The sequence below is a fragment of the Meleagris gallopavo genome, chromosome 3 (assembly GCF_905368555.1).
Source record: "Meleagris gallopavo chromosome 3, MGAL_WU_HG_1.1, whole genome shotgun sequence".
Lineage (NCBI taxonomy): Eukaryota > Metazoa > Chordata > Aves > Galliformes > Phasianidae > Meleagris > Meleagris gallopavo.
The window spans coordinates 32,045,518-32,067,447 of NC_139406.1; the positions used below are offsets into that span (position 1 = coordinate 32,045,518).

Genomic DNA, 21,930 nt, shown 5'->3' on the forward strand with positions numbered 1-21,930 from the left:
TGATCTCTTCTGAAAACTCCCCCAGATAATCAAGAATTTCACTTTCAGGAGGAGCAGTAGGTTGACAGATGCTCCCCACAGTCTTTGTGCTTTTCTGGTCATCATAGTCCATGCCTATGACAGTCCAATGATCATGTAGGGCACAGATATTAACTTTCATAAATGGATACAAACAAAGTAGCCTATCATCTGATTTCTAAAACAAGGAAAACAAGACTCTTTTCCTTTCAAATCAGAACAGAATTGGATAAAAACTCAGAATCTGCTCTTTCAAAGAAACAGAATATATGGTATTTCATGCCTAAATTTCTGAAGATACTTAAGATCGCATGCATATAGCATACATTTACAAAGTAATAAGTCACACTGGCATGAAGTTGAAACCTGGATTATCTACTACTACCGCTTTTGGATATAAATCAGTCACTTCAGGATATATGAAGAAAAACAGATATACAGTGATACGTTTTGTCTTTAATTTTTAAGGCTTTAACACCCAAAGATACTTCCAGCTTTCTGGCCTGGCTTCTTAAACCAGACAAATTTCTGCCTCAAATCTGGCAATGGCTTACAAATGACCAGAGGCTTGAATCCGCACCTGAAACTAACGGTTTCTGTCTTTCAGAGATCACACCTGTTTTTCTCATTCACCACATTTTCCTCATTCACCTTGTTTAAGCTTTTACTTAGCTTATTTAAGCTTTTCTCTTGTGCATTTGTACATCTCCTCTTCACTGAGAAACTGTTATGAAATCCTTATTTTGTTCCCAAAGTATTAAGGATTACCCTACATTTTTCACAAGTAATTCTGTAAGAATACACTATACAAAGGCATAAATTCTTTCAGAACACCAACTATATCTTTGGACAGCATAGAATATGTGTAGTTGTATGTGAAATTATAGCTAAATAATACTGGTTTAAATTAAAAAAAAAAAAAGTTAAAAGTCAGTGCAGATTAGAAATTCTGTCACAGTTGCGCTTCAACTGCATCTCAGTATAAAATTTAACGGCTTTGCCACCTAGAAAAAAAGAAGAGCAGGAGGGATGTTCTTGCCATACATTTGTGAAGTATTTGTATGTCATCCAATAACTTGGGAACGGTAAAGAACATTCAAAGTTATTAAATGTCACACAGCAATTGCATATCAAAATTAGCATTCAAGAGTAGGTGGTGTCTGCACAAACCTGTGTTAGTGATTGCAAAATTAGAAGGTGCAAATGTGCCATTTCTAACTAGCAGTGGCCTTACAGCAGTTTGGTTGTTTTCCTTGCTTAGAATCCCAAATAGCAATTTGCTGCTGGAGATGAAGCAGCACCATTGTGTATTATCAAAAGTGTAGAGGGTATAGATGTATTTACTTGTATGACTCAAAGAGTTTATTATGGTGTATCTTGTTCTAATGAGCTAAATTACACAGGAAAAGAGATAAAGAAGAAATATAAGATCCTTATCAAGAAGCTTCTTGAATGTAAATGTTCATTGGCTTCAGGTGTCTCAGTGTAGCAATGTTCAAAATTTTAACAGCTACTCCTTACAGAGAAGCTGAGAAAAAACAAAGGAGGTCAATTGAGTGGTAGCAGGAGTAGTCAACTCCAAGCACCATGGGCTGTTGAGGGCTGGCTGAGCACCATGGTTCTTGGCTGGGAAGGGAGAAACTTTGCAAATGCTGATAGAGCTGAGAACAGCAAAGCTGTCTGTAAGGGCTGAAGTCCCTAAACTCTGTCCTCTGTGTTTCAGGAAAGGGATGTTTCTTCCTAGGGTCTTGACAGTATAGACTGAGCCTGTTTTGAGTGTGTGGTGAGCTTGTCCTACTGGAAAGTTGGTGGTCATACTGACATTACTCCAGGCAGCCAGGATTTTTAATCTGATCAGGCTCAAAAACACCCTCTTTTACCTCTGACAGGAGCCTGATTGTTCTAGTGCCTTAGATCTGAGTTACTTAAAGATACCGAATGAGGCTGATCAGATGCTGAAGGGCTGCCAAGATTACAGGCCTGTCGGCCCTATCACTTTTCTTATTAATTATGATAAAGCTGTACAAGCTGCAACCTGGCCCATTCAGCACAGACTCTGGGACAGATTTCGTCCCTTATAGTCCCCTCTTTTCACTGCTCTGGCTATTCTTAGCTGGAAGAACAGTCCCTGTGGGATGATTGTCATCTGGTATATATACATTGCAGCAGCTGACTCAGATAACCAGGAAAATATAACCAACTCCCTGACTGCTCTGGGAACTTGACAGCATCAGGGAGTCTGGCCCGGTACCAGAAACAAGCATGCAGCCATGAACTGCATCTTGCAAGAGCAGGACACGTGTTTCTGATGCTTCTCTGCTTTTCAGGCTTATACCATGGAGACCTTCACAAAGCAGTGAAACATGGGCAGACAATCAAACTGAAAAAACTAGACCCAGACTGAATGACAGTGGAAAAGATATCCTAAGGATCTTGATGATGTCTGATGAAGTCTGACGGTGCTGCTGGAACTGCTAAGGAAAAATTCCAGCCAGGCTGAGTTACACATGGATGGTGCATCCCAGCCCACAAGCTAGGGTACTGCATCAGCCACTCTTTACTCTCTCTTCTGTGTACCTTATTCTACACTTGAAGGAAACCTGAACAAGCAAAGGAGGGAGGCATGACCTGTTGCAGCAACTCTATTGTAGGTAGTCAAGGGACTTGGTATGTGAGAGTGATGGTACAAACCTGTTCTTTAGTTCTGAGAAAGCTTCAGTGCCAAAAGTCTTGTTGGGGTCCCATGCTTCTGTGCAGATGAGCTCCTGTAGTTTCCCTCAGGACATTATTAAAACGAGTCAAACTATCAGACCTGCCTTCTGTTGTGTCTGAAACCATGATGAATATCTTAGAATGAACCAAAAGCCAACAGCCAGCAAATATCTGGTGAAGAGAAAAGCCCCCAAAATTACTTGCCTAAATTCATAGTAAGATCCTGATTAGGATCCATCCAACCTGTAATGAATACGAGAGGCCAGAAAAACTGCCATAGGAAGGACACATTTCCACTGGCTACAGATAGATTACAGTACGTGATACACTTTGGATTTTTATTAATGGACAGATGGGTTTCTCACTCTTCTTCTCACTGTGTAGGGAAAAATTATTTGTGCTGCACAATGAAAAAGATGAAGTTTTAAACATAAGAGTATAAATTCAGTCAATAAGCCACATACTTTGGATTAGGATGAGATACATCATCATTTCAAAGCAGCCTGAGTTTTTCAAAATGATTAAAATCAGATACTACCATTGACTTCAATGGGTCACGAAGAAATTATAATATTTGTTAATCTGTTGTCTATGACTATAATCAAACAATCCGTTTCATTTTGCAAATAATGACAGGAAAATATGAGCTGTACTAAATTTCCTGCGCCTGCTACCTTTTTCTGATTAAAGTGCTCTCTATTTTCTCTTAAAATTCCAAAGCTTTAGAAATGTTTTTTGGCTTTGCTCATGTTCACAAAGGGCACCCAGACAAAGGGGTAGAGAGAAGCTGATTTATGTGGTCAGCCACACATAACAGAAGATGCAGCTCTGCATTCAGAGACAAACCATAGACTGACATTTGTTCACATAAGTGATATGATGAGTAATTATGAAAAATGATCTAATTTGAGAGAATTACAATCAGGTCATGTACATTATGGAGGAAAGAACTAAATTAATTATGTACAGTGTGTAACTGTCAAATACCAACAACATATGTAATGGAAAGTCAACAATATGTAAGTATCTCACTAATCTCTGTGAAGTCTGAATTTCTTTGAATACCCATCTTCCTTGAGTTCACAAGCTGCTCTAATCCAGCTCGTCAAGCTGTACCTACGAACTTGTGGGCTTGGATTCAAAGAAAATTTGTTGATGAGGATTACTGTTCTCTAGAATTGAAAAAGTAGACACATGACAGCACCACTGTGGGCGTTTGTTCTTGTTGGGCTCAGCAAAACTACTAGGAAACCCATGGGCAATTCCTGAGTGCACAGTTTTGAAAATCAAACCATTGACAAATAGACTAACTGTGAATCACTTGCATGAAAATGCCTAAAGAGTAAATCATCTTTAAGAATTTTGGTCGCAGCTTTGCATTACCAGTCCCATAAGTACTACCAGTATTATGGAAAACCCACTGTAAAAATCTAATTATTGCTTTTCTGTGAAAATGATATGAGTTTTAATAGTTTCTTAATTACATTATAATTAAAATTTCTGAAACTTCTTTAGTGTAAATACATTCTCCTAGAGGCATTAAAAACATCTGAATCATGCTAATTATAAGAATATAAGCAGTAAAGAATGAAAAATTACCAGAAATGGCAGCATAAAAGCCCATTTGCTCTTTTATTGTTTTGTATCCTGAGTAAAACCAGAAAAAAGAAGCAGATCCACCAGCTTTAAAATATTATAGCTCCAACTTTCAGCTGAAGGACCCAGTGTATTTGCCTTAGGTAGCAAATTGCCTATTGGTGACTGAATTGAATTTCTATTCCAGTTACAGTTTTGGGAGCTGCTGATTGAAAAGTAATTATTATTATTTTTTTTTAATACCCAATACTAAGTATTGAAGTAGGAATTTTCACTCTAATTCTGTTTTCAAAACCAACATGCAAAAACTCAGTGTGCACATACTTCATATTTATTTTAATATAAAAAACACACAACTTGTGCAAAATGGGGAAAAAAGATTAGAAGGAATAAAAACCCATTTCAGCATAAACTGAGTATTCCTAACAGATTCACTGGGGACCTTTGTTCCTACAGTCAATAACTGTGTATTTCCTTCTGCTGAGTTTTCCTTATACGACTACCTTAAGAGAATTCTTGCCATATGTCATTTGAATTCTTTCGGGACTTCAAAAGAAGATGAGAAGACTACTTAAGCAAGTTTTGTAAATGTATGTGTCTGTCCATATGTATTAAAGTATACAGATAGTTTTTATCCTACGTCACACTTAGATTTATTAAAAATAAATGAAAGGCATTGAATTTATCACAGCTGAAATGTGCAACTTAACTAGTTGTTATTCGCTTAGTTTTTGATGATGTGTATCTGTGAGGGCACAAGCTCATACATTTACATTAAAAGAATGAGAAAAAAAATTCTGACACTTTAGTACATCCAACAGATACACTTTTACTTCTATTTATAGAGATAAGTACATATATATAGCAGAGATGATGCTAATGGTTTTGTTTTTTGGTTTTTTTTCCCTTTGTTTGTTTTGTTTTCTCTCATTTAGTCAATATAAATAATTGTGGTAACAAAGAGATTGATATTACTAATACTAGATCAGGTTCTAGAAAGTACTGTGAGTAATTAATCATGCAGCTTTCCCAGTGTGCTAACTCTGCCTCTCACTTCTGCCACATGCTTGGTCAAGTTTTGTGGTATGTATTTGATCAGTGCTTCTGTCAGTTCCAGGAGTTCCTTAAAATTTGATTATGGGGACATCGTTTACTTTCCTAAAGTAAGGAGGCTGCAGCAGGGTAAAATGCTGAAGAGATTTGATGTTTTGTGAAATGAAATGAAACCATTTATGGAATCAAAAGGAAAACTTGTGCCAGAACTTGAAGATGAAAATTGGCTTACAGATTTTGCATTTTTGGTGGATTTCACTGCTCATTTAGATGAGTTAGACACACATCTTCAAAGTGAAAATCAACTAATTTTTTCTATGTTTTAATTTATCTGTGTATTTGTCTCACAAAACTAGGGCCAAATATCCCACTAGATCCATCTTTTTTGTTGCTCAATTTTGTTTATGTTTTAATAAGAAAATATTAATAAGAAAAAGTTTTTGTTACTTACACAGTTTAACTACATTATATATTTTGGAATTTGGACAATTCCTTTTCACTCAGTGCACATCAGGCAAGCCAAAAGGTCAGACATCCTTGGTTTAAGAGAAGGCAACTTCTGTGATCTTCACTTCTTCCTCTGCAAAAGAACAGGACCAAGGTCTAACGGCCAGGAGCAACGCAGAGGGAAAATCAGCATTTAAAAGGAACAAAATACTGAACTCATGGAATTTTTAAGCAAATTTCACAGAGAGGCAATTTGCATAATTGCCAATTGCTTTAATGAGAAACTTCAGGTTTTTAATTAGAAACAAAAGAAAACAACAGCAACAACAAAAAACCCCAAACCTGACTTTGAATTTAGTGCTGTAACCAAACTGGGTTATTATTTTTTAATATGACGGATGACATATCCTTGAAAGGACATCACAGAGGAACAAAGAAGGGAAGGGAAGCCCTACTCCAATCTGAAAATTCCAAAATACTCTATATTTAAGTGCTAAGAACTGTATCTGGAAGTGTGAAAGTCCTACTTAATCACATAAGAATGTAGCAGTAGCAGATAGTAAAATGTGCAGCAGGTATAGCTTTAAAGTGATGGCAGCAAAATGGGCCAATTCTCAGAGAACTGCCTAGGCTTTAATTCAAACCCCAAAAACATATGGAAGCTTGTCATTTCTGAAGCTGTTAGAAAATGTGTTACTGATTAAGAGTATATATTGTTTCTGGCAGAGTTCAGTCACTAAACAATTCTGTTTCTTAAATTATTGCTGTAGTAGGTTACTGTTTCCAAAGAAAGATTTGGTGATGCTAGACTCAAGAATATTCCATTTTTATCCCACTCTTGAAAGTGGATTCACTCTGCTCCAGCTTTGAAGAAGGAGATATCCTTCCTTTGTTTGAAGCTGAATGCAGTAATTGTGGCCACACATCCTTCTTAGGTTCAGGAAATCGCACTGGTGAGAGCCGTGCCAAAACCTGCCTTTGACACGACATAAACCAACTGAGTTTGGTAACATATGCAAAGTCAGGGACTTATCCTTTTCCAGATCACAAACAATTAATATATGACTTCCTCTGGCAATGCGTGAATCAGGATAAGCCACAACGAAGGCTGAGAACCCTGTCTCCTTACATCTTGGTGCCTGAAGAATTTATAGTAGTTAAAAGCAACAAAATGAAAATGAAAATGAAATGCTTTATTACATCCTCTTCTTGACGTTGTCCTGTTTGTAGTTATTTTTCTACCAGTCAGCTATGTCTGTGGCAGTAGTCATCAGGGTCTTGTAACAATACTTCCCAACACATTCTCCAGGCCATCTAAAGTCCCAGCTGCTTCAAAGTAGCAACCCATGGGCCATACCAGCTGAAATGAGGTGTGCCAAAAAGAGGCATCTAGGCAGCTATCTTTGTAGCAGTCCTTCATTTTATTTGAATGACTTATGGCAATGCTTTATGTTGTGAAATGAGTAGAACGGAGGTGTTGTGGCTATTCCCAGGCCACCTTTCTATTACACAGTTGCTACAATTGCCAATTTCAGCTTAGTACTGACAATGCCACCAGTCTGCAGCAGTAGGTGTGAGCTTGTGTCTGTGGCTCTTGGTTTTAGTGAAGGATTTTTCTTTTATATGACTTTTCTTTCTCTTTCATCATTTTCTTTGGAAAATAAAGAATTCAGACCAAGGAAGAGCAAAGATTCGTGCATAGCAAGGGAGCAGCTGTATCTGGAGGCTTAATACTGACTAGGCTGTATGGCAGGAGACAGGAAAATAGAAAATGTCCTTTCCTTCACAGATCTCCCAACCAACAGATGTCTTGCATTCCTCCACATGAAAAAGAAAAAAAAAAAAAAAAAAAAAAAAAGCAAAGCGGCTCTTGATGTTTATCTCTCCTGTGCTAGTATGAGAGAAGAGAGACTTAGTGGAAATGTGTGAAAATAAACTCAGCAGTAAGTCTGGGAATCCAGCTTCTGATCTCTACATTAGTTGATTCCACTTACTTCAATTTAATACAGAAGTAACATAACTTGAACCGGCCTACGTCAGTGAGGCACTCCATTTGTGGGCCTAAAATCTTTAATTGAAAACAGTTACACAGCATGAGATTCCTTCAAGTGCTTTGTGATTGCTGCAAAGCCCCAGGTTTTACATGCAAGAAATGTGTCAACAGGGGTTTTACTCCAGTCAGCTTGATGCACAGGGATCTTTCCTGCTGTCTGATAAGGTCACACAAGGTCAGTAAGAAGAAGATGGTACGTTCCGAATGAGGGCAACCAAAGGCATGAAACCTCAGAATTAAAATGTTGTGTTCACATTGCTGCCAACTACTAATGTCATCAGGGCTGGCTTAGATTACATTCACTGTCACATACAGTATTTTTGTTTGTGTGCTGTGACCAAACCAATACAGAAGGAAAAACATTACGCCGTGGCTTGTATATCCTATGCAAGGGCCTGCTTGGTCATCTTTCTCATTTCCAGGAAGGAAAAAGAATCCTAGTAATAAAGCACTCCCCATAAATCCTCTCTTTTTTCACTTTTTTCACCATATATTTTTCCCTTCTGGAAGCAGTAATACGACCAACTTTGTTGATTAGTTGAGCACCTTCATACTGAGGGCAATGGAACTTACTCTGAATAACTTGGCAGAATATTACAAGTCTCTGAATTTCAGTGTCAGGACATGCCATGACATAGGACAAAGCTTGCTTTTGACACAGCAGATCTGAAGCCATAAGAACAGAGCTTGAGCATTGATTTGATTATTCACCTTTATTTTCCAGCAAGTGTTTTGAGTTAACATGTATTAATGCTGTTTCACAATAGAATACATATAGAAAATTGTTTTAAATTACTTTTTGGCTCTTAACATTTCATAGACATCATATGAATGAAAGAAACAATGTCGAAGATAAGTGTTTTCTCAGTTTCATTTGATCACCATTGTCTTCCTTGGCAGTATTTCAGAAAGGAATTCTGAGGTGTTCTTTGAGAAGAGACCTGATTTTGATCCCATGGAAACAAGTAACAAAATGCCAACTGCAATTAAAATATCTCCAATTCAAAATGTAAACAATCACATGCTTATATGGAGAAAGGAAATAAAGATAAGACTGAGAAAGGGCTTTTACACTCAAATTTGTGTTCCGACAAATCAATAAGAAAAAATATTTTTCACATATTTATGTTAGGGGAAAAAGGGAAAACATTAAGAGAATGACTTCCTTCAAGATATTTGTTTCTTTTTCATGCTCTCCTTAAACTAGAATGGACAGAAAAGAAAGGCTCTTGAGCCTTTTAAGTAGGCCAGGTGCAGTACTTATGCCCAGACTCTGTTCCACACTGTGGAAAGAATACCAGTGGGACTTGCTATCATACGTACACTCTCTCCAGGCTGCATGGAGTCTTTCTCCTTTCCTCCATGCCCATTTCTCAATATGATGGGGGGACACAGGGAACTGATTTTCATCTTTTGCTTTTGAAATGCTCCCAAGTGTTTCCTCTTCTCTCACTTTTTCAGGGTATGTTGAATGTGTCTTCAGGTTCTCGACCAAGTGAAGACTTGGCTGGATAGTTACATAGTATGGGAGACTGACTTCCTGGGTGTTTGGGTATTAAAACACTCTCTGACCTGTGGTGTGTGTGTGTGTGTGTGTGTTAAAACTGCTTCTTGGAGGCCTGGAATTATTTTCTGCAGTGATGCAACTTGGCAAGGAGTATGACTGGAACCCTTTTCACAAGTCCTAAGCACTTCACAGCCTCTTTGACATTAAATATGAGTTAAAACATCCTCACACTTAGAAGGAATTAATACTATATGTTACACTTCTAGGATCTGTGTTTTTGCCATTAGCTTGTCCATGGAAAACAGCTTCCTCCTGAAGATGAAGCACAAGTATTACACTTCTTATCAAGCAAATTAAAACGTAATTTTGTCATTAACATTCCTTTGCCATTCACTTTTTCATATCCAAAGGTACATGCACAAATCTCCAGAGATGGAGGACCCAGATTCAAGCTCACTAGAGCCAATTTAAACTCCATCTAAGGGAGGGCCTGAACAGGCTGGCCCAAACTGAGTGGTATTTGATTCTTTTTCTCCCCATTCAGCTACAAATCAAACTCGTGGAAACAGTTTCTGATCCTTTACAAAATCTATGGCTTATAGTACTTTCTTGCATTTTTCAGTTTTTCTGCATGAAATGCTACAGAGTGAGCATTAGCTCTTCACTTGGCATTTAACTGAATACACTTTCTCACACATATTATTTGAAGGTCAGATTTAAATGGAAAAGGTAAATGTATATCAAAAAGACTGTAGTAAGTCAGAGTTTCCTTCCGACCCATTATATTGTTAAAATACATAATGTACGAGCTCTTACCAAGGCCAAATCTTCTTGGAGGCTTCTCTTTGTGTGGCTGATGGGAAGGATCTGTTACAGTGGGTTCTGTGAGGATGACCTGATCACACTATTTTAATCGTGCAAAATGAAGGATGTATTGCTTTAGTTGTCTTTTAATTAGACATCTATAAAACAAGCTGGCCATTGCAAGGTGCTCTATAATCAGATTAACTAAGCACCAACCTTTCCCTAAATTAATACTTACAATTATATGACTTAGTTTCAGATTGTTAATTGCTACTCCTTTGTTGTTGTTGTTATTATTATTTAAGGAAAAGGCAGCATGCCCCATTGCAATTTTGCATGCACGCCTGGGGAAAAAAAAAATAGATGACATAAATCGCATGCATAATCTCAGGAGACAATCATTTTAAATCTTAATTGGCTGCCTTTTAAATATCATTTAAGGTCTCGTTTTTCCTGCCTCTCTCACTCTAGTTAAGAAGGTGTTGTGTCAAAGTCTATTACCTTGCTGGACGTCTCGCCTCTAAGTTTTTAAAAAAAAAAATAGAACCATCAGCAGAGGTTTGAGAGGTCGATAAAGCTTTTAGATTTGGAGATGTTTTCAGGGAGCCCATTTCCTGCGGCTAAGAGTTGTTAATGGAGCTTAAGGAATTATCTTATGACTCGGGCTGGGAGAGCCGTATATTTCTTCGCTCCTGTTCCCTTGTCGAGGCTGAATATGCTGCTGTCAAACTCGCTTAATGAAAAGTAACGCGTCGCTGATTACAGTTTTATTTGGGCTCTATGTAAAAAGCACTGTTAATTTAGCATCCCCTCCTTTGTGTGTTTGAATTTGCCATGGCTGAATGATTTAGAGTCTCTCAGTTTCAAGCCGTTTCTCTACAATTTTTTTTTCTCTTCTCTCTCTCGCTCAGCCTGCCTTTTTATTCCTGCTTTGTACAACCGCATGAGCTGCGTGTATTTCCCTTTCAGCCCCGCAGCCTCGTCTAAAGCCCTGATCTTTGACTTGTGCCATTGAGTGAAAGGGCAAAATTAATTTCTCACACTCTTTTGTTGAGACTTTTAAAAGCCTTCCTGAAAGATCATTGCATTTGACGGTTGATCTATAGATAAGCTTCGTGTGCCGAAGTGAGAAACTGCGTTCCCTCCCCTATAGTTCCCTCGGTCTCCTCTCACGCAGGTAACGTTGTGGTGCGGGTGAGTGCACGCACCCAAGCACACGCCCACCTACAGGACTCAATAGGCGGCCGGTCCCGTTGGTCAGAGGGATCCGGACACGTTACGTAACAAGCGTAAACTTACTCAAACTTGCTCTGTAACGACAAAGATAAGGAAATGAAGAGATAAAGTTCTGGTCCGATCTTCTCACTCTGCTTCAGATATTTCCGCTTGCTTGTGCGTTGCCTACGGTTTCGTCACTTTCATTTTAAGGGATGGCTGCCCCTCAGATCACGGCCTGACCAAACCGCCCCGTTGACCGCGCCGACGCCGCTCCGCAGCGAATTACAACGGCGAATTACAACGCGCAGCCCGGCAGTCTTTCGGATCTTGCTGAAACCCACCGGGAAAGCTAGTGCCACCCCGTCCGCCGTTTGCATGCACGCAAACCTCCCTGCTTTTCACCGCTATAACATCCCACCCTCCCGCTCCCCCCCACCCTCGCGGCACCTAACCTTTCTCACCCCGTCCCGCCGGCCGCCACCAATGGCTCGAGGGCAGCCTGACCGCTCGCCTTTCCTGCCTTCCCTCCTTCATCCCCACCTCTTTAGTTGGGCTGAAAATAATTTGCTTTGTCTAAAGGGTTTCAGAGGCAAAGCTCGCCGGCCGCCCCGGCTGCATTAAAATTCCTGCCGGCCCAGCCTTGAGCTGAGATCGCAGCTCCCCGGAGACTCCACTTTCGCTATTACTGTCAAGTACCCTTGACTCTTTATTTTTGCCCTTTTATCTATTACAACTAATTCGAGTTCTTTTGCCCTTTTCAGTTTAAGACGTGGCTTTCTGTAAAGCCTCCCCCTGCCACCGAGCTCTCCGGGTGCAGAGCCTTTAGAAATTGAGGGGTTTACTGTCAAAATGAAAATTTCACTTCAAATTATCTTGGCTGATGCACGTTTTCTAGGCCGGGGGCTCCTGTCTGAGCCTTTTGACAGCCAGATCAGCAGAGGGGTTCAGTGATCTCGATAATATCATCCAAGAGAGCGAAAGTCAATACAATGACAGGGAATATGACTGGATACAATCCAATTACGGCTGCTCGCAGAGAGGGGAAGGGCTTGATCTGATCTCCGCACCCGGATTCCTTTATTCAGTCCTTGCACTAACAGGTCTCGCTAGAAACTTTGCGGGCTGGAGGATGTTCTATTTCGGCTGGGTGCTGCCTCGGCCTTATTTATCGTCGCCTTTAATATATACGTGTATATCCCCCGGGCTGCATTCTCATTTAGCTATTTATTTCGGGCGGGAGGGGATGGGCGAGGACAGAAGGGCTCTTCAGCTTGTTCGGTGTCACCTCCTTCGGGCTCTTTCACTTTCCCCTCGTAGAGCCGAGCGCGGCAGCCCGGGGGACTGGGCCCCTGTGTGGGAAATTCGGGGTCTGTGACCGGCTGGTAGCTTCTTTTCCGACATTTCTCCCTCTCTCCCGGCACGAGGATCGGGAAAAGTTTGCTCCAAATTCGGGGAAGAGTAAGGGAAATCTTTTAAACGGCTGTTATCTAAATGGTAAATTGGCTGCGAGTGCTCCTGAATCACACGTCGAGAGCGCTTTCTCTCTCTCTCTCCCTCTTTTTGTTGGCTGCACTCTATTTAATGTCAAAACGGTAAAGCATCTGTCCTGAAGTGCTGAAATATTCATGGAGGATCAGCGATTCTCCATACTGGCAGAAGAGCTGGAAAGCTAAAACGGTTGTTTAAAAGATCAAATTTTCCACGTGAATCAATCGCTCCGTGCACCGTGGAGGAGGAGGAGACGCCGCGGCAGAGCCGGGCCGTTTCGGGGAAACCCCTCCCCGCAGCTGGAGCGGCCGATGGGCTCGGGCTGAGGCGCCCCGGCCGGTAGCCCCGCGACACCGGCGGACCAGGCGACGCCTCTCGCCCCTTCGGCGGCGCGGGCGACGTTTTCCCGCTACTGAGCCCGGGTGACCAACCCGGCCCGCACCTCCTGGGCAGCGGGGAAGGGGCTCCGTCGTCTGGCGCCGAGGGCAGCGTCCTGCCAGTCTTCTGAGCGAGCGGGTAGTTTGGAAACCTGAAACGCGTTTACACGATGCAAAACGCCACCACGCGTGGTACCTCTGAAACAGACAATTTATTGGAGTGAACATACCCTTTAACATTTTTTTTTTTGTCAAGATAAATTTGTGCAGGAAGTGTAAACTTAGTGGAAGTGCTGTTCGTGAATTATATGCTAACAAGGAAATCAGGAGGAAAAACTCTCGAAAAGTCTTTATAACTAATGTCGGCATGCCTTAAATTAAATTTGAATTAAAATTTCTCATCTGTAAACTTTCGGATGTAAACTTTGTTAAGTAGGTCTACGCTATAGTACGTGCTTTGGGACATGGAATTAAATAACTCTCACGACACTGATCCCTTTAAAGTCGCAGCCAGGAGAAATTAATTCTTCAGAACAGCAGTGTCTGTCTGTTGAGCTGAGAGAACTGAACGTTAAATCCTCGTTTTGGTTGTTAAAAAAAATAATAATGATAAAGGAAAAAGTTTTATATTTCAACTCTCGCGAGTTCCTTTTCAGTGTACATGACTCTTCCAGCGCGGGGAAGTTCTTTGCCCCTCGGGGGGCCGTTAGGAGCAAAACATTTTGCTCCCTGCTTTGGGAAAGGCGAGAAACTCCTTGCTCGAGTCCTGGTGGGCCAGGTTGGCCAGCTGCCCCTTGAGCACGTTGGCACCATTGCCCACCGAGCGTCCCAAGGCGCCCGTTTCCACAATGGCTCCTTTGGTGGTGGCCCAGGACACCGTGGTGTTGCTCAAGGCTTGGTTCAAAGTACTGTGCCTGAACAGCGGGTCGTGAAACACCCCGTCCACCCAGTTCCTGAGGTTGGTGACCGGCGAATCCTGGTGCCGGTCCATGACGTTGACCGGGGCGGAGACGGCGGCGGCGGTGGCCGATCCCCCCGACCGCTTCAGCATGCAGGAGGGGTATTCGGCCTGGTTGAGGGAGGTGGCGGTGTGCGCCAGGGACCAGATGCGGGGCTTGGCCTCCAGCAGCGGCTGGCCCTGCGGGAAGCACAGCTTGGCCTCGCAGCCGCGCGGCCGAGCTCCGAGCAGGGCCGCCTCGCACTCTTCCGCCGCCGGCTTCAGGCAGCCGCGGGCCCGCTCTGCCACCTCCTCCTCCTCCTCATCGGCGGCGGCGGCGGGGGGCTCGGCGGCGCGGGGCGGGGGGCCGCCGCCCGGCAGCGGCTGCGGGTGAGGATGCGGGTGCGGGAAGGGCCGCCTCATCTCGCACTCGGAGCTCTCCGACTCGGCGGCGTCCAAATCCTCCAGGTCGCTGAGCTCCAGCTCCTTCTCCTCTTTGCCCGTGGGCTCTGCGGGTGGGGGCGGGGGAGGGGACGGCAAAAACAAGACACGCGGTCACGGACGGCCCCGCTTCCCCCGAGAGCCCCGACAGCGAGGCCCGAGGCCGCGGGGGCGCGGCCCCCCAGGGGAAAGCCGGCGGCCGAGCCCCCGCGGCCGAGCCGCTAAGTGCCCGCTCCTAGCAGGGTACCCTCGGCCTTCTCTCTTTTCATGGGGTCTTCCTGCGAGCATTCCTCCTCCTCCTCTTCCTCTTCTTCGTAGGGCCGCTTCTCGTCCGAGCACTTGTTCCGAGGCGGCCACGTCATCTTGTTCTCCTTCTTGAGACGGCGGCGGGCGTTGGCGAACCAGGTGGAGACCTGGGTGAGGGTCATCTTGGTGATGATGGCCAGCATGATCTTCTCGCCCTTGGTGGGGTAGGGGTTCTTGCGGTGCTCCTGCAGCCAGGCCTTCAGCGTGCTGGTGGTCTCCCTGGTGGCGTTCTTCCGCCTCGTGCCGCCGTCCATCGCCCCGTATCTGCGAGCACAGCATCACGTTGGCGAGTGGGCACCCGGCGTGCACGGCTCCGTCCCAGCGGCCGAGGAAAGGCGAGGACGGAGCCGGCTCAGTGCCTGCGGAGCTTATGGGGGAGGTGGGGGCAACGCCCGCCTTTAATGGCCGTGAAGTCAGCACACGTCTGGGTGACCCAGGGTGTAACTGGGAATAGAAATCTATTTATTTCCCTTTATCCCTTTTATTAACACCCCCCCCAACCACCACCACCTTTTTGTTCCTGACACTGTAAAAACCCTGACGCGGGCGACATCTCAGCTCAATATTTAACGCACACCCTCCAGGAAAGGTCACTGCCGCCCGATGGGCCCCGAGGGCCGCGGCGATGGAAGCGTTGGGACGGACAGACGGCCGCCGACACTCGGCAAAGAGGTCACCGAGGGCCCACGGCGGGGGGGCCCGCTTACCTGTCGTACTGGTACTGGCTGAGGCTGTGCTCGTAAGGGTAGTAAGCAGCCGCCGGAGAGATGCCCGCATGCGCAGAGCCGCCGCCGTCCTTCGCCTCCAAAGTGTTCTGCAAGAGACACCCCGCCGCTCTCAGCCCCCCGCTCTCGGGCAGAACCGAGGAGGGAGCGGCGGCCGTGCTCTGCCTGCCCCCCGCCCCGCTTACCAGCGAGTAGAAGGCGGGTGCCTCGGTGCCGTAGGTCACGTAGTTCCCGTAGCCCTGGGGGCCGCCGTAGGGGCTGCCGTAGACCCCCAGAGCGGCGGCGGAGTTGAGCTCGTGGCGGGCGGTGGCGAGCAGACGGCTCTCGTAGACGGGACAATAGACCGGCGTCTGTGCTGGGGCGGCCGGGCCCGACTCGGGCAGCGTGCGGCTGCCGGACTCGCAGCAAGGCGTCAGGGAGTTGGTGCTCATCAGGAACTGCGGGAACAGCGGGCCGGGGCGTGTCAGCTCCCGGTGTTCGGCTTTAGGGTATAAGGTATAAGCTTTGGGGTGTAAGCTTTGGGGTTTCGAGGTCTCAGCGTTGGGGTGTTCCCTCCCCCTCCCAACCCTCATCCCAACCCTATTCACCACCGTTTTACTTGAGAACGTTCTGCGCGCCTAAGTTTAACATGTCTATATAGAGTGATACATCATCCACAAACCGTAAACAAACGCCCCGTGACTGTGTGCATGGAATCTCCGTAAAGCACCGCTCCTTCAACCCAACTTTGTGGTGCCGGCTTTACACCGCTTTCTCCTCCTGCAGCACGATGCTGCCCATCTGCGTTACTCCAGCTTCTCTCCCCCCCTCCCAGCAGATTACTCATGCATATTTATTTAGACTGCAGATTTGCAGCGGCCACGCACGCATCTGTCATTAACCTGCTGGGTTCGGGTATCCCATTATATTCCCCCACCTCGGCCTTTGCTACGTTCGCGTTTAAATTGGTAAATTCCCTCGGGAATGGAAAAAGCGCTCCGGTGGGAGAGCGGGTGGGGGTCTCTCCCTCTCCCTTCTCCCCGCCCTCTGCTCTGTGTTTCTGCCTCACGCATCGCCATCACCCCAAAGCACCCAAACCCCGTTTTAACGCCAGATGTAAGTTGAGGGGTCTGGCAGGCGCTGGGAGCAAACCGCTCCCAGTGAAACTGAGTTTCACGCTCCCCCCGTGTTAGGGAGGGATCGCTGCAGCTCCTGGCCCCGAGCAGAAGCGATCGATAATGAGCGGGGCTCAAAGGAGCGCTGGGAGGCAGCAGCCTTACCTGGGGCGCGGAGGAGTAGGGGTAGCCGAACTGCGGGTAGGACATGGTCCAGAGGCTCCCGGTGATCTAGAAACAAGGCGAGACGTCTGATCTGCACGCTAGGGCAGCCGTGCTCTGCTCTATTGTACCGATTGATTGGGAACCGCAGCTCCCTAGATGCTTAGAGGACGAAGCAGAAAACCACAGTTTATTTATTTACATGAAAATGTAAACTTTTTCTTTTCTTTTTACCGAAGTGAGGAAAAGAAAGAAAGAAAGAAAATAGGACGTGTCAAAACTGTAGTATGTTTCCCTCCGCATCTACAGCACGAAGACTTGTTACGTGGGGGCTGGCAAACGGCAGTGATACACATTTTGCACCCAAGGGAAAAGAAAGGGGGGCAATAGGGGGAGAGCAGAGCAAACACACCGCGTCAGCAGCGCGCTGCTGGGAAGGAGCCGAGCCTCTGACGTCATGTAAACACCATCATATCAACCGGCCCAAAATCTTCGGACAGAACCACCCGCACCTCTCAGCCCAGAGGGGGCCGAAGTTGGGGCAGCTCTAGTGGTCGGTGGGGAGAATGGGTTTAATAGGAAGGATAAATGTTGCATCAGCTAAGGTTGGCCCCCGCCCTCCTTCGTCACCGAAGGGCTGGGATGCACTTTTAATTAGAAATTAATTAATGAGCAGCTGCTTCTTCCCACCCCACAGTAATAATTAGTCTCAATTACAAACAAGACATATGAAGGGACACACGACTGAGTCTTCATTTAAGATTTAATCAACAGTTAAAATTAGCGCTAACGCTGCCAATAAAGCCCGTGACATACGGCCCTGCGTTCTTTTTCCAGCCTCTCTTCCCGGCGTGTGATTACAGGTAGAAAACCCCGCCAGCGCGTTCCGGGCAGCGACTGATGGAGGGAATTCTTGCCTTAGAACCCCTCGGAAGCCGTCGGAAAAGCATTTGGAGAAGGGGGGGAGGGTGCAGAGCAGGGGTGCAGGGAGTGGGGTGCAGCCCCAGGGGCCAAGCGCCGTTCCCCACGGCAGAAAAAACACCTCTCACCCTAGCGATGGGAACAGCCGAGGCTCGGAGCCCCCTGCTCCACTCGCCGTGCCCCGCAGCCCCCGGGGCCGGCTCCGTGCTGCCGCCCCGCGGAGCGGCCCCGACGGCGGCTCCCAGCTGTGGCTGCTGGGCCGGGCCGAGCGGCGGCTGTCGGAGCGCTGAGAGCTGCAGCGCGGTGTGCAGACTTGCTCAGAGAGATTCCCGGGTTCAGACATGTGAATAGCCCCAGGGTCACACTCTAATTAATGATGATGTTCTCTTCTTCTCCCCAGCTGGAAGACTGCCTCCCAGAAACGAATCTGCCCACACTGACAACTCGATTGAGGGTGATTGATGACTATCTGGAGACCACAGTACACATAATATAATATCTGCTGCGTAATTGCTTTAATTTACAGATGAAAATAGTACTTCTCGCACGGAGTTAGACTACAGCTATCGGCTCTTTATGGCGCTTTGGAGTGTTTGCAAATAAAGGCAATCAGATGCAGCACATGCAAATTGCGCTGACAGCTCGGGAGAGACGAGTGGAGAGCGGCAACCAAACGGCATTCATAACCGGGTCTGAATTCCGTATTGATTTTGGGGAGCGGGGAGAAAACGCCAATGCTTTCCTCACCTGAGCTGCCAATTTCTCTTTCTCCCTGGGAACAGCAATAACTTAGCCATTGGGGTTCTGTGACAGAACCGCTCCTTTATTCCTCCCTCGGCCCCAGGACCTAATGGCACTTGCAGTTACTATTTACAAGCAGCCCCCGTCCACGCGGCGCGCATCGCTCTGGCCGAACTCAGCGCTCTGCCCGCAGCGCTCAGCACCGCTCGGTGCCCCCGGGCGGATGGCGCCGGGGCTCTTCGCTACAACCCCTCAGTCGGACCACGCGGTGCTGGGGACGAGAACAGTTGGCACTTATCTCAAGAGTGGCTGAGGGTGAAGCACTATAATTAGCCGAGAGCCGGGGAACCGCCTGCAGAAGTGCTCGCAGTCCTCCAGGCTGGAAGTTTGGGAGACGTCCTGTTGTTGGTTGCTTTATGTTCTTTTTTCCTCCCCTTTTTTGATACTACCGCAGATGTTAACTGCGCAGCGGCCCGCACGGCACTATAGGTTTGATATGTAAATGAGTCTATTAAACTTTAAAACGCGAGGTGAAATTCAATATTTATAGCCCTCGTCTATTTATATATCGCGGTTGTCTTTCAGTGCCCCGCGCCACGCGAACACTCAGCGCCCATTTTGCACCCAACTTTCCCGTATTAATCACCATGATTATTTGTCATTTGTCACCGCTGCAGGGCCACTTCCAGGCTGTATTCCCTAAAAAACACTCATTAAAAAGCAAAACCCCAAACCAGAGCTTCACCGACAAAACGCCTTCGTATTTAAACACTGAAAGCGGACATTACACCTTCCTACGGCTCACCTCTTGCTTCAGTCTCAGCCTACAAATAATGGCCTTTTGTTGACGGGAAAGGCAGTTATGTTTCATCCGGAATTTTTGGTGCCAGAGTCCCGCAATGATTTAAAGTAACCCCTGCGGTCCGTGCGCATAAACAGCGCAACGCTGTTCCGCCCCAAGGAAAGGCACCGAGTGCGGTGGGCTCTCTCCGTAAGCATTTGGGAAACGCACGTCTGTGCCGTGCAATGCAAATGGTTCCCTGTCAGAGCTCCTTTCCCGTGCACGAGAGTTCAGAGCACAGCGCAAAGTTTGGGAGAGCGAATCCATCGCAATCAGCGCTCAGGCTGGCGGTTTTCCCTCCTGCAAGAAGCAGAACGGAAATTTGGGAAACAGAACCGAACTGAACGCATCTTTCGGGCTCTGTGCCTCCTCCTCGGGAACCCGGAGCCAGCGCTCACGTTAGTTGCATCGTACAAACATGGAACGAGGTGGAAGCGCTGCGGCAGCGGAGCAGGCCGAGGCAGCGCGGTGATGGACGTCCGCAGGGACGCGCGCTGAGGCAGCACTGCGGCCACCGCTCTGCTATCTGCGCTCCCATCGCTTCCCCGTTCCGACGGCTTCTGCCACTCCCGCAAACATCTCCCCGACGGAATTCTCTTATGGGCTAAAGAAAGAGACTTTCGCAAAGCTCCTTCAGCCGAGTTTGCTTTGTTTTCCCGTTCGGGATTTCACGCAGCTCTGACACCGGCTGCCAAACGCCTCGGAGCTCCACACATCGCTGACCCGGAGCCCCCGGCAAGGCGGCACCGCATGGAGCGCAGGTTGCGCGCAGAGCCCCCCGGGGCGGAATGACCCGGGTGCTGCGGGCCGGAATCGAGGCTGCCGGTGCCCACCTGCACGGCCCCGTGCGAGGGGTCGGGAGCCGCGGTGACAAACGGCAGTTGCTTAAGCATGTGCCGCTAATTCATTTACGCAATTACAACTACGCGTAAAATAGCGCTCGGAGTGCTTTCATTCGGTAGCTTCAATCTCTTGACGAACCATCTCGATTAAGGCCTCATGGGCTCTTCGCATTCAGCAACTTTCTGCTCGGAAAGGCTGCGACCAGCCCGCACCCACGGCTCACCCCAAACTTTTCGGGAAGAAAAGCAAAAGCCGCGTCCCGAGCGCTGCTGTCTTCCTCCGCACAGAGCTCCGCGGGCCGGGCAGAGGCTGTCCGAGGAGGTTCCGCTCGGACCCCGCTCACAGCCACTCTGTGCTGCATGACAGCGCGCAGCCCCGCGCACTCCTGCGCGGAGGGAAAACTTTCCTACTCATATAGGTCACATCCTATTCCTTTTAAAGTTTGTCTTAAAAGCCAGAAAGTTTGACTCGGTGCCTTACCTTAGCGGTCGCGGAGTGTCATATGCGCACCCCCTTCCCAAGAAATATGTTAGATTACATTTGCCCCTTTTCCTAATTGAAGATCGCACGGAGCCAAGTGATCCATCACATGGAGTTCCCCTTCCCTCCAGCACTTCTTTCCCAGCCTCCTCGCTGCTGCCGCAGCTCCGAAGGGGGAAAATAACACTGCCACCCCCTCCTTCCTGCCGCCGCACACACACGTACACACAGCACATACACAGCAGCATCACCACCAAAACAAGGAGAGAACGTTTTTACCTGCGATCACGCCCGGCTCCGGCTAGCACCTCGCAGTGCCATGGCAGCGCTCCTCTCCTCCCGCTCTCTGCGCGGATCGCTGCGCGGAGCCGCCGCGAGCATTTCTCAGCGTGCGGCACCTGACGGCAGCGCGCAGTGCCTCCGCTCCCCCGGCGCCGCCACCACGTCCCTCACCCCTTTCCTAGTGACGTCCCAGCGCGGCTCCGCTGCTCCGCTGCCGATTAACACTTTCCAGGCGCTCGGCTCCCAACTTTTCCTTTTAAAACAGCGGCAGCCGGAGCCTCTCGCCTCCTCGCGTTATAAACGCCGGTTGGGGCGTGGGGGACACCATAATTAATAGCGGGTTGGTAAAATTAGCGCTGCCACTCCAATCGTTGTCCTCGTCGCCAACAATAATTGCATCGATTCGGGAAGGACACGAATGTCCTCCATTTAACCTAATGATCCGCGGGGTGTACCCGCCGGAAGGCAGCAGGAGCGCTGATTAAGTGCGCGCCCCCGCGCTGCCATTTATCTCCGCGACTCAGGGCTGCGAGGCGCGCAACTTACGGGCAACTCTGCCTCGCCTGCCGCCTTTGTTTCCCTCCCGTCGGCGGAGGTGGGCTCGGACGCAGGCGCCAGCCGGGCTGTGCCCGCACCTGCCCACCCCCTGCCCGCACTTCCACTCGGAGCACTCGCGCCGGGGCTGCGTTCCCCCCTCCCGCAGCGCCCCGCAGCGCCCCGCAGCCCCGGGGCCGTCCCCTCCCGCCCCGGGGCTGCCTCCGGGGGGGGGGCGATAGCTCCAGGGCCGGAGCACTCTCTCCCGCTCAGCCCCCCCCGCCCACCCCTCCGGTCTCTGCTTCCGACCCGCAAAAGTTCTGCGCGCCCCGCGGCTCCTGTCCCGGCTG

General features: G+C 47.5%; 1 protein-coding gene across 4 annotated transcripts; it reads right to left on the reverse strand.

Annotated features, from left to right (window-relative positions):
• Positions 1-13,854: 13,854 nt before the first annotated feature.
• On the reverse strand, positions 13,855-21,204 carry IRX4 (iroquois homeobox 4). 4 transcript variants are annotated; one of them, XM_085220582.1, is made up of 6 exons: positions 21,044-21,204; positions 16,942-17,007; positions 15,868-16,119; positions 15,665-15,771; positions 14,899-15,221; positions 13,855-14,719 (listed from the first exon to the last, which is right to left on the reverse strand). In XM_085220582.1, the coding sequence occupies exons 2-6, from the start codon at positions 16,984-16,986 to the stop codon at positions 13,980-13,982; spliced, it is 1,467 nt and encodes a 488-aa protein (XP_085076708.1). In that variant the 5' UTR covers positions 16,987-17,007; positions 21,044-21,204; the 3' UTR covers positions 13,855-13,979. The 4 variants fall into 4 exon arrangements, with proteins under 4 accessions (XP_085076708.1, XP_085076707.1, XP_085076711.1 ...); XM_085220581.1 differs by having other exon boundaries at positions 16,942-17,100; positions 21,044-21,203; XM_085220585.1 differs by lacking the exon at positions 21,044-21,204 and adding an exon at positions 20,765-20,905.
• Positions 21,205-21,930: the final 726 nt, after the last annotated feature.

Excerpts from the sequence above, each read along its gene's own strand:
- IRX4 (XM_085220582.1), bottom strand. The coding sequence starts at position 16,986 with ATGTCCTACCCGCAGTTCGGCTACCCCTACTCCTCCGCGCCCCAG. Across the intron at positions 16,120-16,941 it reads CCTACTCCTCCGCGCCCCAG|TTCCTGATGAGCACCAACTC; the intron begins GTAAGGCTGCTG and ends CTGTTCCCGCAG. Across the intron at positions 15,222-15,664 it reads AGCCAGTACCAGTACGACAG|ATACGGGGCGATGGACGGCG; the intron begins GTAAGCGGGCCC and ends CTGTGCTCGCAG.